The 14,787-nt window shown below is 38.1% G+C and overlaps 1 protein-coding gene across 1 annotated transcript in view; it reads left to right on the forward strand.

Moving 5' to 3' along the window:
* The window catches only part of MAST4 (microtubule associated serine/threonine kinase family member 4), a 552,565-nt gene that overhangs the window by 160,450 nt on the left and 377,328 nt on the right, over positions 1-14,787 (forward strand). Inside the window, 1 exon segment of the mRNA XM_054688294.1 lies at positions 3,458-3,614. Within this exon segment, the coding sequence (XP_054544269.1) occupies positions 3,458-3,614 (157 nt within the window).

Consider the following 14,787-nt stretch of genomic DNA (forward strand, 5'->3'; position numbering starts at 1 on the left):
TGCATAAGTCATATGTTAGGTCCCTAAATATATTTGACTTCTAAAATGCAGATATACTTTTAAACTGTTTTGGGGGTCTTGAGACTATTGGAGGTTAAGAAAACACCATAGGAAGTTTTGAGCTAATCTAATTCTCCATGGATCAGTATTTGTTACTGGTAAATGAAATAAGGACATGTTTCCAGAGAATGTGTTTCCATCCAGGATATTTTGTCATTAGCAGTGTGTTAGGTATATCTGTGGTGAGGGAGTAGGGTCTGGTTCTCAAGGGGTTACTGACTTAGTGAGGAAAATGAGAAGTATTTGAAGCAAGTGTGACAAGCCCAGGCTTAGATGCCCTTGAACATCAGCGAAAGCTGAAAGACAATTTCAGTCTTTAGTTGAGCTCCATGTAGTATGAAGACTTTGGGAGTTTGGAAAAGTTGGAAAATATTAAACTGAATAATTTAAAGGGCAATGTCCTCAGTGATATGTTTGATGTCTAACATAAACGCTAGGGTTTGATGAAATGTTTTTAAAGCAATCATGAGTATTTGATACAGGACAAAAAAAATGAAAAATAAATCGCAGGGCTGCAGTGGACCATTTTGAGAAGCTTTGACTAATGTAAAAAGAAAAGTAGAGTCACTGACAACACAGCAAATTTGGAAAAATGATTATTTAGAGAGAGCCCTGTTGGGAGTTTGATTTGATGTGAAGAAGAAAGTGGGATCCTGGAACAATACACTATGCTTATAGGTTTTTTTTTTTTTTTTTTTTTTTTTTGCTTATATGGTGTTTGAAACATTCGCAGCCCTCATATTCACTGCCTCCATATTCCCAGATTTAAAATAATGCTCTCGGAGTTGTGATTCTGATTAAATTCTGATGTATGGACTAATTGCTTTTGCCTAGATATGTGATGAAATAGATTTTTTTTCTTTGTTTTCCTGTACTTCTTCCTTGATTTCTTCCTCTTTCTTCTACATTTGTTTCATATGTTTTATTGGCTTTGTTGGAACTATGTAAGGAAATCACATAATTCCTATTTAGGAATTATCTCCTTTCCTCTGCTTATGTTTCCACCCTCTGTTAATTTGTGATATAACAATCTTCCCTAGAGTAATTAATTGTAATTCTGAAAGCTGAACAATTTAACTTCAGGTGAAAAATAAGTGGCAAAAGTTGATGAACCTTCACAATAAATATTTGTGTTTTATGCAGCTGCCACTAGTAATTAAGAGAAAATAACTAAGTAGAATGGACCCTAACTCGCTTGATTGCTCTGAGGGCTTGATGGATTTTCAGGACTGGACTCTGTTAGGGAGCATTTTGCTGAATGTCTGTGGCACATTGCCACCTTGTGGCTGCATGCTTTCCTTTTCATGGGAAAGAACACATTTTTAATGTTAAAATTGCATGATACAATCTTACTTTCTTCTAGTACATATACTTAATCTTGATAAGAAAAGATTTCAAATACCTTATAAGAATACATAGAATATCGGGTGCAAGAATCAGAGAGAATGTCCTTGTTTTTAGATGAGGCATGCAGAGGTATTGAGGGGCTGCAAATCCATAATGTCTGCAGTTAGCTCTGGAGAGAGAGGAGAGAATGAAAACAAGTAGGCAAAAGGTTAACAATCGACTGTTGGCAAAGGAAATGTGGGTGCTTGTTGTACCATGCTTACAACTTTTCTCTGCAACTTTCTTTTGAAATTTAAAAAAAAAAAAGGCAGAAAAAAAATAATGTAAGGACGTAAAATGGAGCTAAGGAGACAAAAATAATCTCTACATTGTGTAGAGATCTGGCTACATTTGGACCACTAACAGGGTCCTACATTTTTGTAATAGGTTTGCTAGTGTTTCGGGTTCTCTTATTACACTTCGTTGTCCTTAGGGTTAGGGACAACATGTCTGCAACTAGGCAGTAGTTCTTCCTTGGAGGCCCTCCTAAGTAGGGCACTGAAGTAATGAAAAGCAATCTCAACAAATACTGCCAATAGGTGGGACTTTTTGATTGAAAGAGCTGTTTCTTTTACAAGTACAATCTGGAATCCCTTTTCCCTACTGATCTGGCTTAATCTTGAAGTAGATGCACTGCTAGTTTTTTGAGGGCTTCTCACTAAATACTAAGTGGCAATGAAATACAGTAAAATACTGACTGGGAATGAATTTGAGATGATACTTATTGACAAGTGCTTGCAATCCAGCTGTTCCTTGTTACTAATGAATACAGTGCAGCTTGGGAGGGAGTTGACAGTCTTCTAATAGCCCAGTGGATGGGGTCTGTTCCATTTGAACTAGCTTGGGAGGAGATGCTCATAGGTAGGCAGGGTCAGATTTCTTTTTATGCCTTGGTTTTGAATATATTGCCATGCACATGCAAGGCAAATGAGTGATTTTTTGTCCCTGAATTTGTTCAACTATGAATATATTCATGATAATTGTAATCTAAAATATAAGCAGATGACTATTTTTCTAGCCAGATAAGCAAAACAAAGCAAACCTCAATGAGGCATCCCTGCAAATGTCTGGCTCTGAGTAGTGCTACCCTGATCTTCTCTGTTTTCAAATGTGTGCAAAGTTGACTATTTTCTGTGGCAGTTGGAACTTTCATGAATATCTTTTGTACTTCTTTTTAGTTCTTGGTAAAACTATCTGGATATATAGTTAGCACAGGACTATTTACATCTTTAATAACTATGCACAATTATGTGCATACACGCTTGCGGGTGAAGATCTGGCCCTATTCAGATCTGAAAGATTTTCTTGTAAAAGCAGGGCAGCTCTTGAAATCAGTGTTGTGACACCCTGGATTCTTCCGTAGAAAGCTGTCTGTTGAAGTGGTTCTGGTTTGTCTGATTCTTGAGACAGCTTTCCTTTTAAAGAGCTATACAGTGATACAGGGATGTATTGATTTCCATTAAGGACAGTGGCACTTAGATTTTTTCCTCTTTCCTATGTATGTGTATGAGCACCAAAAGTGTGAATTTTTGTTGGTTGGACAACTGAAAAAATTCTCTATTCTCTCTAGAGCAGTATGCTTCAGTTTTCAGGGGACTCATGATTCACAGAAAGAGGCACAAGTTACTTGGTAACTCAGGAGACGCATGTGCGCGTGCACACACACGTAAATTAGTCAGACAATTCATTAAATAACACTTTCCTTCCCTCACTGGACTCATCACTTCTATTGTATTCCCTTAAAAAAATACTGGTCACAATCTACTAAATTTGATTTCTGGACTCGTTAATGTGTTGCAATTTACAGATGGAAAAACACTCTTATTGAGATTTTGTGGCAAGACAGATTGTCAGATGAAATTCTGAACTCTCCAAGCTAACTACATTTACACAGGATTGGGTGAGAGGGTGTCTAGAAAAGAAAGGAAACCAAGAAAGTGTGACAGGTTGGTCTCTGGTTCTGACTGTGTTGAGAGTGTCTCAGCAGTGATACCACTGTCCTCCTCTGCAGCTTGACCACATATTGTCGCCTCCACCCATGCCGTTTCGGAAGTGCAGCAACCCAGATGTGGCTTCTGGCCTTGGTAAGTCACTGAAGTTTAAAAGGCAGCTGAGCGGTGAGGATGGACGGCAGCTGCGACGGGGGAGCCTGGGAGGAGCACTGACTGGTGAGTTGGGGTGCCTTTATGCAGCAGAGGGTCCTGAACAACCATGGAGTTCCATGGGAGAAAATAAGCCCCCTTAAGCATGGGCCTGCCCCTGCTGCAGACCACTTGTTATATCTAATTCTATCTGGAGAATAAATTGAGGGTTTTATTACTTAAGTATAATTTACATTCTAGAAAATGTATCCATTCGAAGTGTCCATGTAAATGGGTTTTGGCAAATTTACCCACCACTGTAACCACAACCAAGATATAAAATGTTATCTGTGCCCCTTCCCAGTTTTTCCCACTCCCATACCCTAACCTTGGGCTCCAGGCAGCAGGTCAGCATTTTGGATCTATAATAAGATTTGCATATTAATAGAATTATACATTACATGCTCATCTGTTTCTGACTTCTTTCACCCATTTTAATGATTCTAAGTCTCATTCATGTTACATATTGGTAGTATACTTTCAACTTCATAAGAAACATGGGCCTCCCTGGTAGCGCAAGAGGTTAAGCAACGTACTATGAAGCAATCCGCAGCCTCTGCAGCACGAGTTCAATCCCGGGCCAGCCAGGGAGCAACCTACATGGCACAGCAGACCTCTCCTATCTCCCCCACTGCTCCCCTCAGCAGTGTACTTTGGTCATTCTGCCTGTTCTGTTCCCCACTCTGTCTCCAGTGAATCCTCTCACACACTCCACACACCCCTGCATCTCTGGCCTGTGCCCCAGCTCTTGTATGCATAAATAAATAAATCTTAAAAAAAAAAAAATGAAACAGCCAGACTGTTTCCATAATCGGGCCATTTTACATTGCCATCAGTCGCAGATGAGCAATCTAATTGTTCTACATCATTGCCAACCTTTGGCATTGCCAGTCCTTTTAATTCTAGCTGTTTTAATGGGCAGATAGTTGTATCAGATTGTGATTTTAATTTGCATTTTCTTGATGACTAAATGATGTCAAACATCTTTTCATGTGTGCATTGGACATTAATATATCTTTTGTGGAGTGCCTTTTCAAATTTTTTACTCATTCTTTCCTTTCACTCATTTTTTAATCATGTTAAATTTCCTTTCACTCATTTTTTAATCATGTTTGTTTTCAAAATTTTCAAACCCAGAAAACCCACAAGTCACTCTTCTTAATTTGAAAGCCAGATTAAGATAACTTAAAGTGTTTTTTAAAAAAATAATCACCGTGAAAATTTTCATGTTATTAAATTTAACTTAAAATCAAGAAAAGGTTAGGTTTGTGTTATTTCACTCTGAGTACTTTAATGATCCATATTTTTGAAAAAGCATTATTGTTTTTTAAACCTTGAAACACTTTTCTCTTGTTTGCTGTTCATAAGTGGTCTGCAAAATGAGTTAAGTTATTCACATTTTTCTTAAGAACTGTGAATTTTGACTGTTTGGAGATGAAAGCTCTGGGAATAGAAATGCTCTGTTTTTCCACATGACTAGTAGAGTCTAGAACATTTGGCCCAGTGTGGGATACTCCTAGGACGGAGGATAAAACTGACCTCAGGCCAAGGCGGAGAAATTCATCAAAAAATTGCTTTACTTTACTAAGTTTATGGCAAATGTTCACACTTGATTTATACTGATGTTGTTCACATGCATGTTTGCCTTCCTTTTATAGATGCAGACCATTTGCTTTTTTTTTAAGTGAGAGATCCTAAAGTTTATTAAGTCTAACTCTTATTTTATAAGCAGGAAAGTGAAATATTAAAGGTTGTAAGACTTCCCCCTTGCTCATTAAGTTCACTTAGGAAGTTTACTTATCTTGTTTAAGCTGTTTTTGACCAATAGGAAGGATAGTAATGACTCTAGATTCCTAAAACACTTCAATTTCAGCTTGAAAATAATGCTTGGATGCAGCTTTTGATGTAGAGATAGAACCTGAAACATCAAATTTCGTCTTTAGCTTTAAAAAAAATAATTGGTCTTGTTTTCCATTTCATTATCTCAACAACTCAAGTAATTCTATCCTTGAACAGTTTAGATTGTTGTACAATTATTTTTGGCAATTAAATCTTTGACCAGATAATTAAAAAATATGTTTAATTGTCCATAGGAGAGCTTAACAGAATTTCTTGAACATCAGCTTGATTCAAAAAAAAAAGTTGGTTGAAAGTTTTATTGGAATATGAAGAAAACATTCTTGATTGGTTAGATAACTTAGCTAAGGATTTAATTAAATATATGCAAAGCAATCAACCCAATGATGGGTAGCAATGAATATTATGTACATAACCAACTGAGTATGGGGTATTTGCCATAGGTGGAGAACTTGGGCTTGTCCTCAGCAGTTTGAAACCTTTATTGACTGACTTTTTACTTTGTATCAAGCAAAGAGAAGAAAGCATCATTTCTGTTCTTTAAGAAACATGATTACCACTAGTTTTAGGTAACAATAAGTAAGCACATAATGAAGAAAGATACCCTGTTGCTAAACTGAAATCAATCTGGTTTAGCCATTAGAAATCTGTGCTTGATACATGCCATAACCTGAAAACCAGCCCCTTTCCTATTGCTTTGTTGGAATCCAAGGAATTTTCTTTGGCAGTTTTCTACTGTTTTCCTTAAAACAATGACTTGTGAATCCTTAGTTTATATTTTGAAATTTTTGCCACCCAATTATCCTTGAGAAGTTTCACCAAACCCCTGTATCTTTGAGAGAAAGATCTGTCATCTTTTCATCTGCCTACCCCTCATCATAATGACATGTAATATTAGGAGCTTACTATGTTGCAGATGGTGTTTTAGGGAATTACATTTTTTGTCTTATTTAATCCTTAAAAACATTCTCAATGTATATGAAAGAGACATTCTTGTTTTACAGATGAGAACACTTAGGCACAAATAATTTAGGCCAAGATTTGAACCCAGGTATTGTGGCCCCAGAGTCCATGCTTAAAATCTTACAGTGTTCCTAGCACAGTAGTTACCCAACAGGTTTTCAGTAAATTCCAGCAGAATTAATTGGAGTGAATCCTAGGTGGCAAAGTCTTTGCTCAGTTGGAATCTGGGACTAACTCCATCTGCACCTGATCCCTTAATTACAAAAGGAAATTAAAACTTGAGAGTTAATACACATTATAAACCTTAAAATTCATATATTTGTTAACCCAGCCATTGTGTTTCTTAGGCTTTATTACAAAGAAATAATCATGAATATACAGAGAAATATACTTAGAACAGCACTGTTCATAATTAAAATTGCATATCATCTGAATAGTAGTATAATATTGATCAAATATCATGGTATACAAGTAAATTGGAAAACAGCTGTAAGCATTGTCATGTTGTAAGGGAATATGTTTTAACATTGAAGGAGGTTCACAATAGATTTTAATGTGAAAGCCCATTGTTGAGTGGACCCATAGTATCTCCTTCTTTATAGGACTTACTATAATTACAATGCAATACTTGTGTTTTTAATGTGAGGGAGGGAAATAATTCTTATATGCTAAGGGATTTTCTCAAATACTTCTGAAGTAATGGGTAATTGGGTTCCCTTTATAAATGTGCATGTGAAGATGCTATGGCCTTTTTTCATACCCTGCAATTTAATCCACGAAACACTTTTTTGCCTTTGAGATTTTTTTGGTAGCACTTGGTGGTATATCATTTGGCCATAATAATGTATAATCACAAAGTGGCAGTGGCAGACAACAGTAAGTATTTCTTTTTTTTGCTCACATGGCTGCAAATCAGCTGTGTTTTGGGTAATTCAAACTGGACACCTCTAGAGTTCATTCTAGGATGCATCTTGGGTCCAGATCTGCTGTGTCTCATATTTCTCTCTTCTTCCTCGGATCAGCAGCCACCCAAGGCATCCTGTTGTCTTGGTAAAAGCCATGATGAGATCATACATCCACATGAGTAGGCATGTTTCAAGTCTCTGCTGCATCATGCCTACTGACTTTCTGTTGGCCAAAGCAAGTCACACAGTCAGGTCAAGGGGCAGAAGCACGTGCCAGCCACCATGACACACCATGACACACCATGGCATGGATACAGACATGCAAGCTAGTAGAGGGGAGTGAAATATTGGGACCACTTATTAGAATTACCCTCACTTTTTAAAAACAGTCTTTTACAACAAAAATGTTTATATAACCTGTCTTTTAATTATAACATTACTATATAGCCCATGTGGACAATTTAGAAAATACAGAGAACTTAAGTAAAAAGCTACAAGTCTGTAATTCCACCATGCAGAGATACCATGGATGAGCTTTTAACATTTCTTCCTTAGCTAAAGTTGTGACTCACTAAGAATATTAGATTAAAGGAAAATGCAACCAGAACCTTTCTTTGCAGGGCTGGCATTTATGCAATAGACCAAGAGATCACTTTGCCTATAGCTGTGTAGAATGTTTTTAGAGGCTGATGATGTTTTCTATCTCCATGTCCCACAGCTTGCTAAATAGGCACCAGGAAGCATCATGTAAACATTGACTGAGCTTTGGAGCCCCCTGATGAGGAAGAGGAGCATATTTAATCATTATACAGACCCTTAGGTCTGGACATGGATATGTGGTAATGTGCCTGACAGTTCACAGCATGAAAGCTGTGGAATGAAGGGCAGAATTTCAGAGTCTTGAGTAGAGGCTTCTTGATATGCAAATGAATGCCCTATTCCCAATCTAGCACTCCACAGCTATGGTGTGGGTTGCAGTCCTAATAGAAAAGGAAGGCATCTTTTCCTTATCAGAGAGTTGTGCTCATCAAAACACCCTTGACTTGTTTGGAATATAAAACAAAGAATGCATGTGTAACTTGCATTAATAATAAGAAATCAACTTTGTAGACAGTATAAATTAGTACTTGCAAAACTTAGAAACATGGTGTTTTATCGTGGGGAAATGATTGAGATTGTTCTTTCTTGAACTATGGAAATCAGTTCAGAAATTAATTTTAATCTGAAAATTAAAAAAAAGGGAATGGAATCAGAGTGAGTTTTGCTTCAAGAGGGGAGGCAAATACAAACACAGTCCTAGAAGATACTTCCTTGAAAATTAACCTTGAAACTACTGTCTTTGAGAGCTAATAGATTTTTCATTCTAAAGTAACCTGCTTATCTTAGTTGGCAAGTCTGAATGAATTCAGATTAAAGCAAATTTACATGAAATAAGACTCTTTATGGATAACCTTGATATTTAGTAAGTATTATACCTAGATAGAATCTTATACACTCTGAATTTCTCACTTTTGTAATATGATCTAAAGAATGCCTATGTAGACATGGTATATTTGAGGGTAATGCTATGTACTAGAGCAAGTAAACCAAAAAAATAAAAAATAAAAAAGCTTAGCACAATAGTAGTTGATCTCTCGCTCATGTAAATGTCCAGCAGGCAGTTCTCTCCCTCATGGTGATTCAGGGACTCACCTCTTTCCATCTTCCTGTTTTGCTCTTTTTTATTAATGGCCTCAAGGTACTCTGCTTCCACCAGGTATAAGTAGAGAGAGAAAAAAACATTTCTGACTCCCTACCTGGAAGAGACACACTTTATTTTTATTCCCATGCTTTTGGTACAACCATGTTGTAGTACAGCCACGTTAGTGTAGGGGGCACTCTGAAGACTAGTCCCTGCTTTGCTGTTGCCTCTCAGTTCACTTGTACAAGAGGCAGAGCTAATGTGGCACTGACTAAGGGAAACTGAGAAATAGGTTTAATAAAGAAATAGACTGATTATAATTTCATTTTCAGTATGTTAAATTTGAGATAACTATGAGACATGCTCATAAGTATGACAGAACTGTGGAATCACAGCACAGGAGCAAATTGTTTTAAGAAGGAGAGGCTTGGCTCCATCTGATAGAGTATGATGAGGATGAGAGATAGTCATTGCACTTAACACTATCATGAGTGGCAACCTTGGGGAGAGAGGTGAAGTGTCAGTGGAGGCTAGGGTGGAGGGGTTTAAGAGCAAAGAGCAACTAAGGAATCAGAGGTAGCTAATGTGTAACATAGATAATTCATTTGAGAAGTTGTGTCATGAAAAAGACTGGAGAAATAGGGTACAAGTCTGAAGGACATGAGGGTTCAGAGGGAGCCTTATTGGGGCAGCTACTCTAGAGCATTTGTAAGGTGCTGAGAAAGGTTTGGAAAAGAGGGATTATAGCCAAAGAAGTGACATGCTTTTGAGTCTCCAGAGCACATGTAAAAGGGTTAGATTTTAACAGGAAAAGGGAAACTTCCTCCCTTGTAATGGGACGAGGGAAGAGAAAATGGATGCAGAAGCAGGTTGTTAGGTACATCATTACTATCATATTCTACTAAGCCATAAAAAAGGAGAAAATTTATCGATATAGTCAACAATCTAGGTGAATCTCCAGAGAATGTTAAGCAAAAAGTAGTCTATTCCAAAAGATTATGTATTGTATAATTCCATTTGTATATAATATTCTTGAAATGACACAGTTCTAGTGAACTGATTAGTTGCTGCTAGAGCTTTAGGAAGATGATGAGAAAGAAGTAGATGTGACTATAAATGGGTCACATTTTGGGGTGATGGAAATGTTCTGTAACTTGACTTTATCAATGTCCATATTCTGGTTGTGATATTATGCTATGGTTTTGCTAGATGTGACCATTGAGGGAAACTGAGAATACCTGGGATCTATATGTTATTTCTTAAAACTGTGTGAGATTCTAGAGTAATCTAAGAAAAAATAAGTTTTGTTTTTAAAATGTCCCCTTTTTAGATCACTACCTTTAATAAATTTGCTTTTGGTAAAGTAGGTAGTTTAACAGATTTGGTGGCTTCACTTTTCTCTATGCATTATGAGACTTTTGGGTAGGGAGTCTGGAACGTTATTTGGGAATTGAGCTGAGAAGTCTGAACATGTTTTGGAGAACAGGAGAGGAGCTAGAAATGCAGTAGGACTTCTTAGAAACATTACCAGTCTATTTAAAGTCTGAGATCATGAATTGAAAGTGAAGCCGGTCTACATGTTACAGAAAGTGGACAAAGCACAGAAAAATTTATGTACTGGGGACATTAGTTACACAGAAGTAGAGCAGCCTGCTCGTGGGTCTTTCAAAATGGTGGGGAGGGTGGAGCTGAGAGCTGTAAGATAAAGGGAGTTGGGTGTTTATGGTGGGATTTCTCATGGTAAAAGCCCACTGGAGCTCGTAGAGAAAACTGGAAGCAGGGACTTGTGTGATGGTGTTGGGGTCTGAGCAGTAGGTGGGCTGTTTGACTTAACCAGCTCCTGCAGGATGACTGAAATGTCGATACATTTTGAATTGGGCAAATGTTGAAACTTTCAAAGAGCAAAGACTTTTATAATGCTTATAAATGTTTTCAATTTGGGTTCTTGACTCCTGGCCAAGAAAAAAAATTAACTCAGATTCACAGATAGTTCATGCTTAAACTTTTACTGGCTTAAGAAGACACTGATTTGATTTTTTTTTCCTTGAAGCTGATAAAATTTCCACACTGAAGGCATTTAACTGGAGCAGGAATTCTTTCAAGTTGATTTAGCATTTTGTTTTAGAAATGGTAAAATTGTGTACTTCATCAGCAATAGTTATGAAGCTGGAGAATGTCTCTCCCGGTTCTTCTGAGTCACCATCTTCTTGGTCATTAGGTATGATTTTACGAAACTTTCAAACCCATTTGCTGTTTTTGCCACTTCTATGTCAGTGAATGTCTGGATATTTTGTTTGCTATCAAGGTGTTCTAATTAGAAGATGACTCTTTTGGGATATTTTTTGTGTTTGCAGTTTCTCCTTGTCTGAGTAGAGAGCTCAAGAGACTGCCTTAATAGGGGATGCAGCTGTTCCATAGTTCCTTGAGCAGATGCTGTCTCCCTGGAGCTCTGGGCCAGGGGGCCTTCTGCTGTAGCTCATCTCATGTGCACATGGCCTGCTGATGAGTCATTGCTCCTCCAACACAGTGACCACGTGGTGGTGCTCAGCCCCATGGTCACTGGTTGCTTGCAGACTGCCAAGTTGCCACCTCGCTTAGAGTCAGTCCGCAGAGTCTTGCTGGAAGTGCAAATCTGTCCTTCAGGCATTTGGCACCAATGCATCCTTCCCAAGAGGTGATGATGTCAGACATGATGGGAGAATTAAGGCAACTGTCTAAATGAGGACTTGAAGAATTGAATGTGTTCCTCATCTACTGAGAGTCAGATGAGCGGTTGAGCTTTGATGTATGCGCGCTCCAGGGTGATCTGGAAGCCATGCTGGATCAGCAGGTCAGGCTCTTCAGAAATCTTTTTCACAATTCTACATCAGATAGGGTTTGAAGGATTTAAAAATTATTCCTCAGTGTTAATTAAGAAGATGATGTTGCTAGAAGGACCGATTTCTCTTAAGTTTCTTGAAGTGCCTCCTGCAGAGCATAAGGTAACTTGGGCCTTAAATCATCAATGATGTGGAGTTTCAAGATAGAGGAGGAAATAAATTGGATGCTGAGATGTAGCCAAACCATTATCACTTCCAGAACAAGTTGACCTTCTTCACCTTTGACTGGGTACATTGAATGTGGAAAATCCAATGCAGTAACTGAAATCCTTCCAGATACACCAAAGAGAGTCAAATGTTTATTTTTTGCTGGCATATTTTGAAAAGTTTTATGTCTGAATATATAAAGAGGTTCTCTATACTAATTGGGCTAGTGAAGAAACTTAACAGAAACAAAGCAAAGATATATGAATATTTGCATCCATCAAGCACTAGACATTCTTCTTTCCCTCCCAATTATTCTCATTCTCTCGCTCTCTCTCCTTTTGCTCCTCCACCCCCATATTTGTGGTTTTCTAGTTTGATTCTATAAATAATGGAGTTTGGTTATTCCTGAGAGAAAAATGAATTTATTAAATCCATATATTAGCAACTCAAGTTGTTTGTTTTTAAAATTCACTTTACTCTAGGAAATTGATTTTTTTAAGCATTTTATCAAGACTTTGATTTTTTTTTTTTTGAACAGGCATAATCATGTTTCTTTTTGTTTTTTCTCCCCTAGTTGTTTTTTTAGTACTTCCTGAAAATCTGTTTTATTCTGATAAGATGGACTAAAGCCTGGGTCTGATGGTTGGACTTGGTTTTCTTATCCTTCATACATTGTGTACTTGCAGGTTCTGAAAAGTGTGCAGATTCCAAGCTAATCTTTTCAGTTTCTTATATGTATAGTCAGTAAGAGATGAAGTGGTTTTAACTCCATGTGAGCCTTCAGTATATATGAGGAAGCCACCAAAGTTGGACAGATGTCATTATAGTCAGAAGCATGGAATATAATTTTTTAAAAAAATTTATTTATTTATGCCTGTGCCAGAGGTGCAGGGAGTGAGAGGATTGACCAGAGACAGAGTGGGGAACAGAACAGGCAGACAGGCCGAAATACCCTGCTGAGGGGAGCAGTGGTCATAATAGGAGAGGTCTGCTGCGCCATATGGGTTGCTCCCTGGCTGGCTGGGGGTTGAACTCATGCTGCAGAGGCTGTGGATAGCTTCATCGTGCTATGCTTAACCCCTTACACCACCAAGGAGGTCCCTGGAATATAAATTTTGATACAGAAACAGTATTAATTATTTAATACCCCACATTACTTTCGAGTTATGGGCAATGGAGAGATAAGGTTGGGAAAAGCAAGAAAGATGGTGTATGCTCCCTTTTCACACCACACTGGAAACTGTGTACCCTGCTGGACCTGTGCTTCTGCGGACCTTTTCTTACCGTGCACACTCAAGCCATGCCCACGTGCATGTGAATGCCAAATGCTTTTGGGCTGGAATTGCTAAATTGGACTGTATGTAAATCCTCTGGATAACACAGAGTGTGGCTAGGTGACACCTGACCAGCAGAATGGGATACATGACTAACTGAATGGGATTCAAAGACAGAAAGCAAGTGGCTTGGCCAGGGGAGATAGCACCTCACCATCTCCTACACCACTGTGTAATGTCATAAAATGGGGCACTGAGGTCCAGGTTCCTGCCTCAAGTCAGCCTCTAAGTAATCATGCCTTTGTTTCTGGCTCTCAATTTCCTCTTCTGGTAATCTTGAATGGGTTGGAACACATTCTCTCAAGATCCTTATGAACTTGAGTAGTAAGCACTTTCAGATTATCAGGATGAGACCGAATCTTTGCAGTTGTCGGTTTTCTTTCATTTTCTGGATTGCTTTTCCCATTCTCTCCACCCCCAAGGTTCACACACATACAGATTTCCTCCATTGCTGAACCAGGAAGCCTTCTCCTCTGGAGATGTATGCCAGTGATATCCTATCATTGTCCCCTGGAACTGAGCACACCAGGCCATCCATCTCTTGTTTAAAACTTATTTTTAGTGACAAATCAAAGATCAGGAGCATAGAAGTTTCTTTAACTTCCTGGATGGAAGCTGAAAATGAAGCTGACTTTATGTCATCTCCACAGGAAAAGGAGTAGGCAAAGAAATGCAAATGCCACCAACTGGGAAGTTTAAAGATTTATAAAAATTAGTGTTTCTGATATATTAATGACTCCAGTGGTGGTAGCCTGCATTTGTCATTGTCATGTTCCATTGTCATTCAAGTACTTAATCAACTCATATTGCCAGGGCTAAATTTATTTTCTTGTGTCTGCCTAGCCAGATAATTTCTCTGTTCTTTGGCAGTCCTGTCTCATGCTCCTGCTTCACACCAGGGTTTGAAGGAATAGCTAAGAGCACTTCTCTCTTTGTTTTTAACTCATTGCTGACTTGCTCTCTGGGGACTAAAACTTTCATTAGAAAGAGAACAGTGTCTTTTAAATAGTTTCTCTTGCTGAATGAGAACAGGTGTGCATTCATGACTACCTTAAATAATTAACACAGCACCATCAACTTGAAGAATGATTTTCCAGTCCAGCTTCCACGTCCCAGTAAATGAGAGGCATGCACATTTGTTACATGTTTACCTACATGCGTGCACACATGGTTTTTAGTTATTGTGCATTTGGTTTTTAGTTATGGACCAGGATGGGTCTTCATTTTGCCCTAAATTTTACTAAAGGACAGTAACCATTATGTACGATGTTGCCCTTTCATTAAAACCTCTGAAACAAGTTTCTCTGAGATCAGAACAAGGAAAAGTGTTAAATGGCAATGTCTAATAAATATGAATTCTTTATTTTGTTACATAACAAGAGCTGGCTAATCTGCTCTTTCTGTCTTTGCCTTAGTTGCCAGGAATCTCCATGC

The sequence above is a fragment of the Talpa occidentalis genome, unplaced genomic scaffold (assembly GCF_014898055.3).
Source record: "Talpa occidentalis isolate TD23 unplaced genomic scaffold, MPIMG_talOcc4v2.1 talOcc4.6, whole genome shotgun sequence".
Classification (NCBI taxonomy): Eukaryota; Metazoa; Chordata; class Mammalia; order Eulipotyphla; family Talpidae; genus Talpa; species Talpa occidentalis.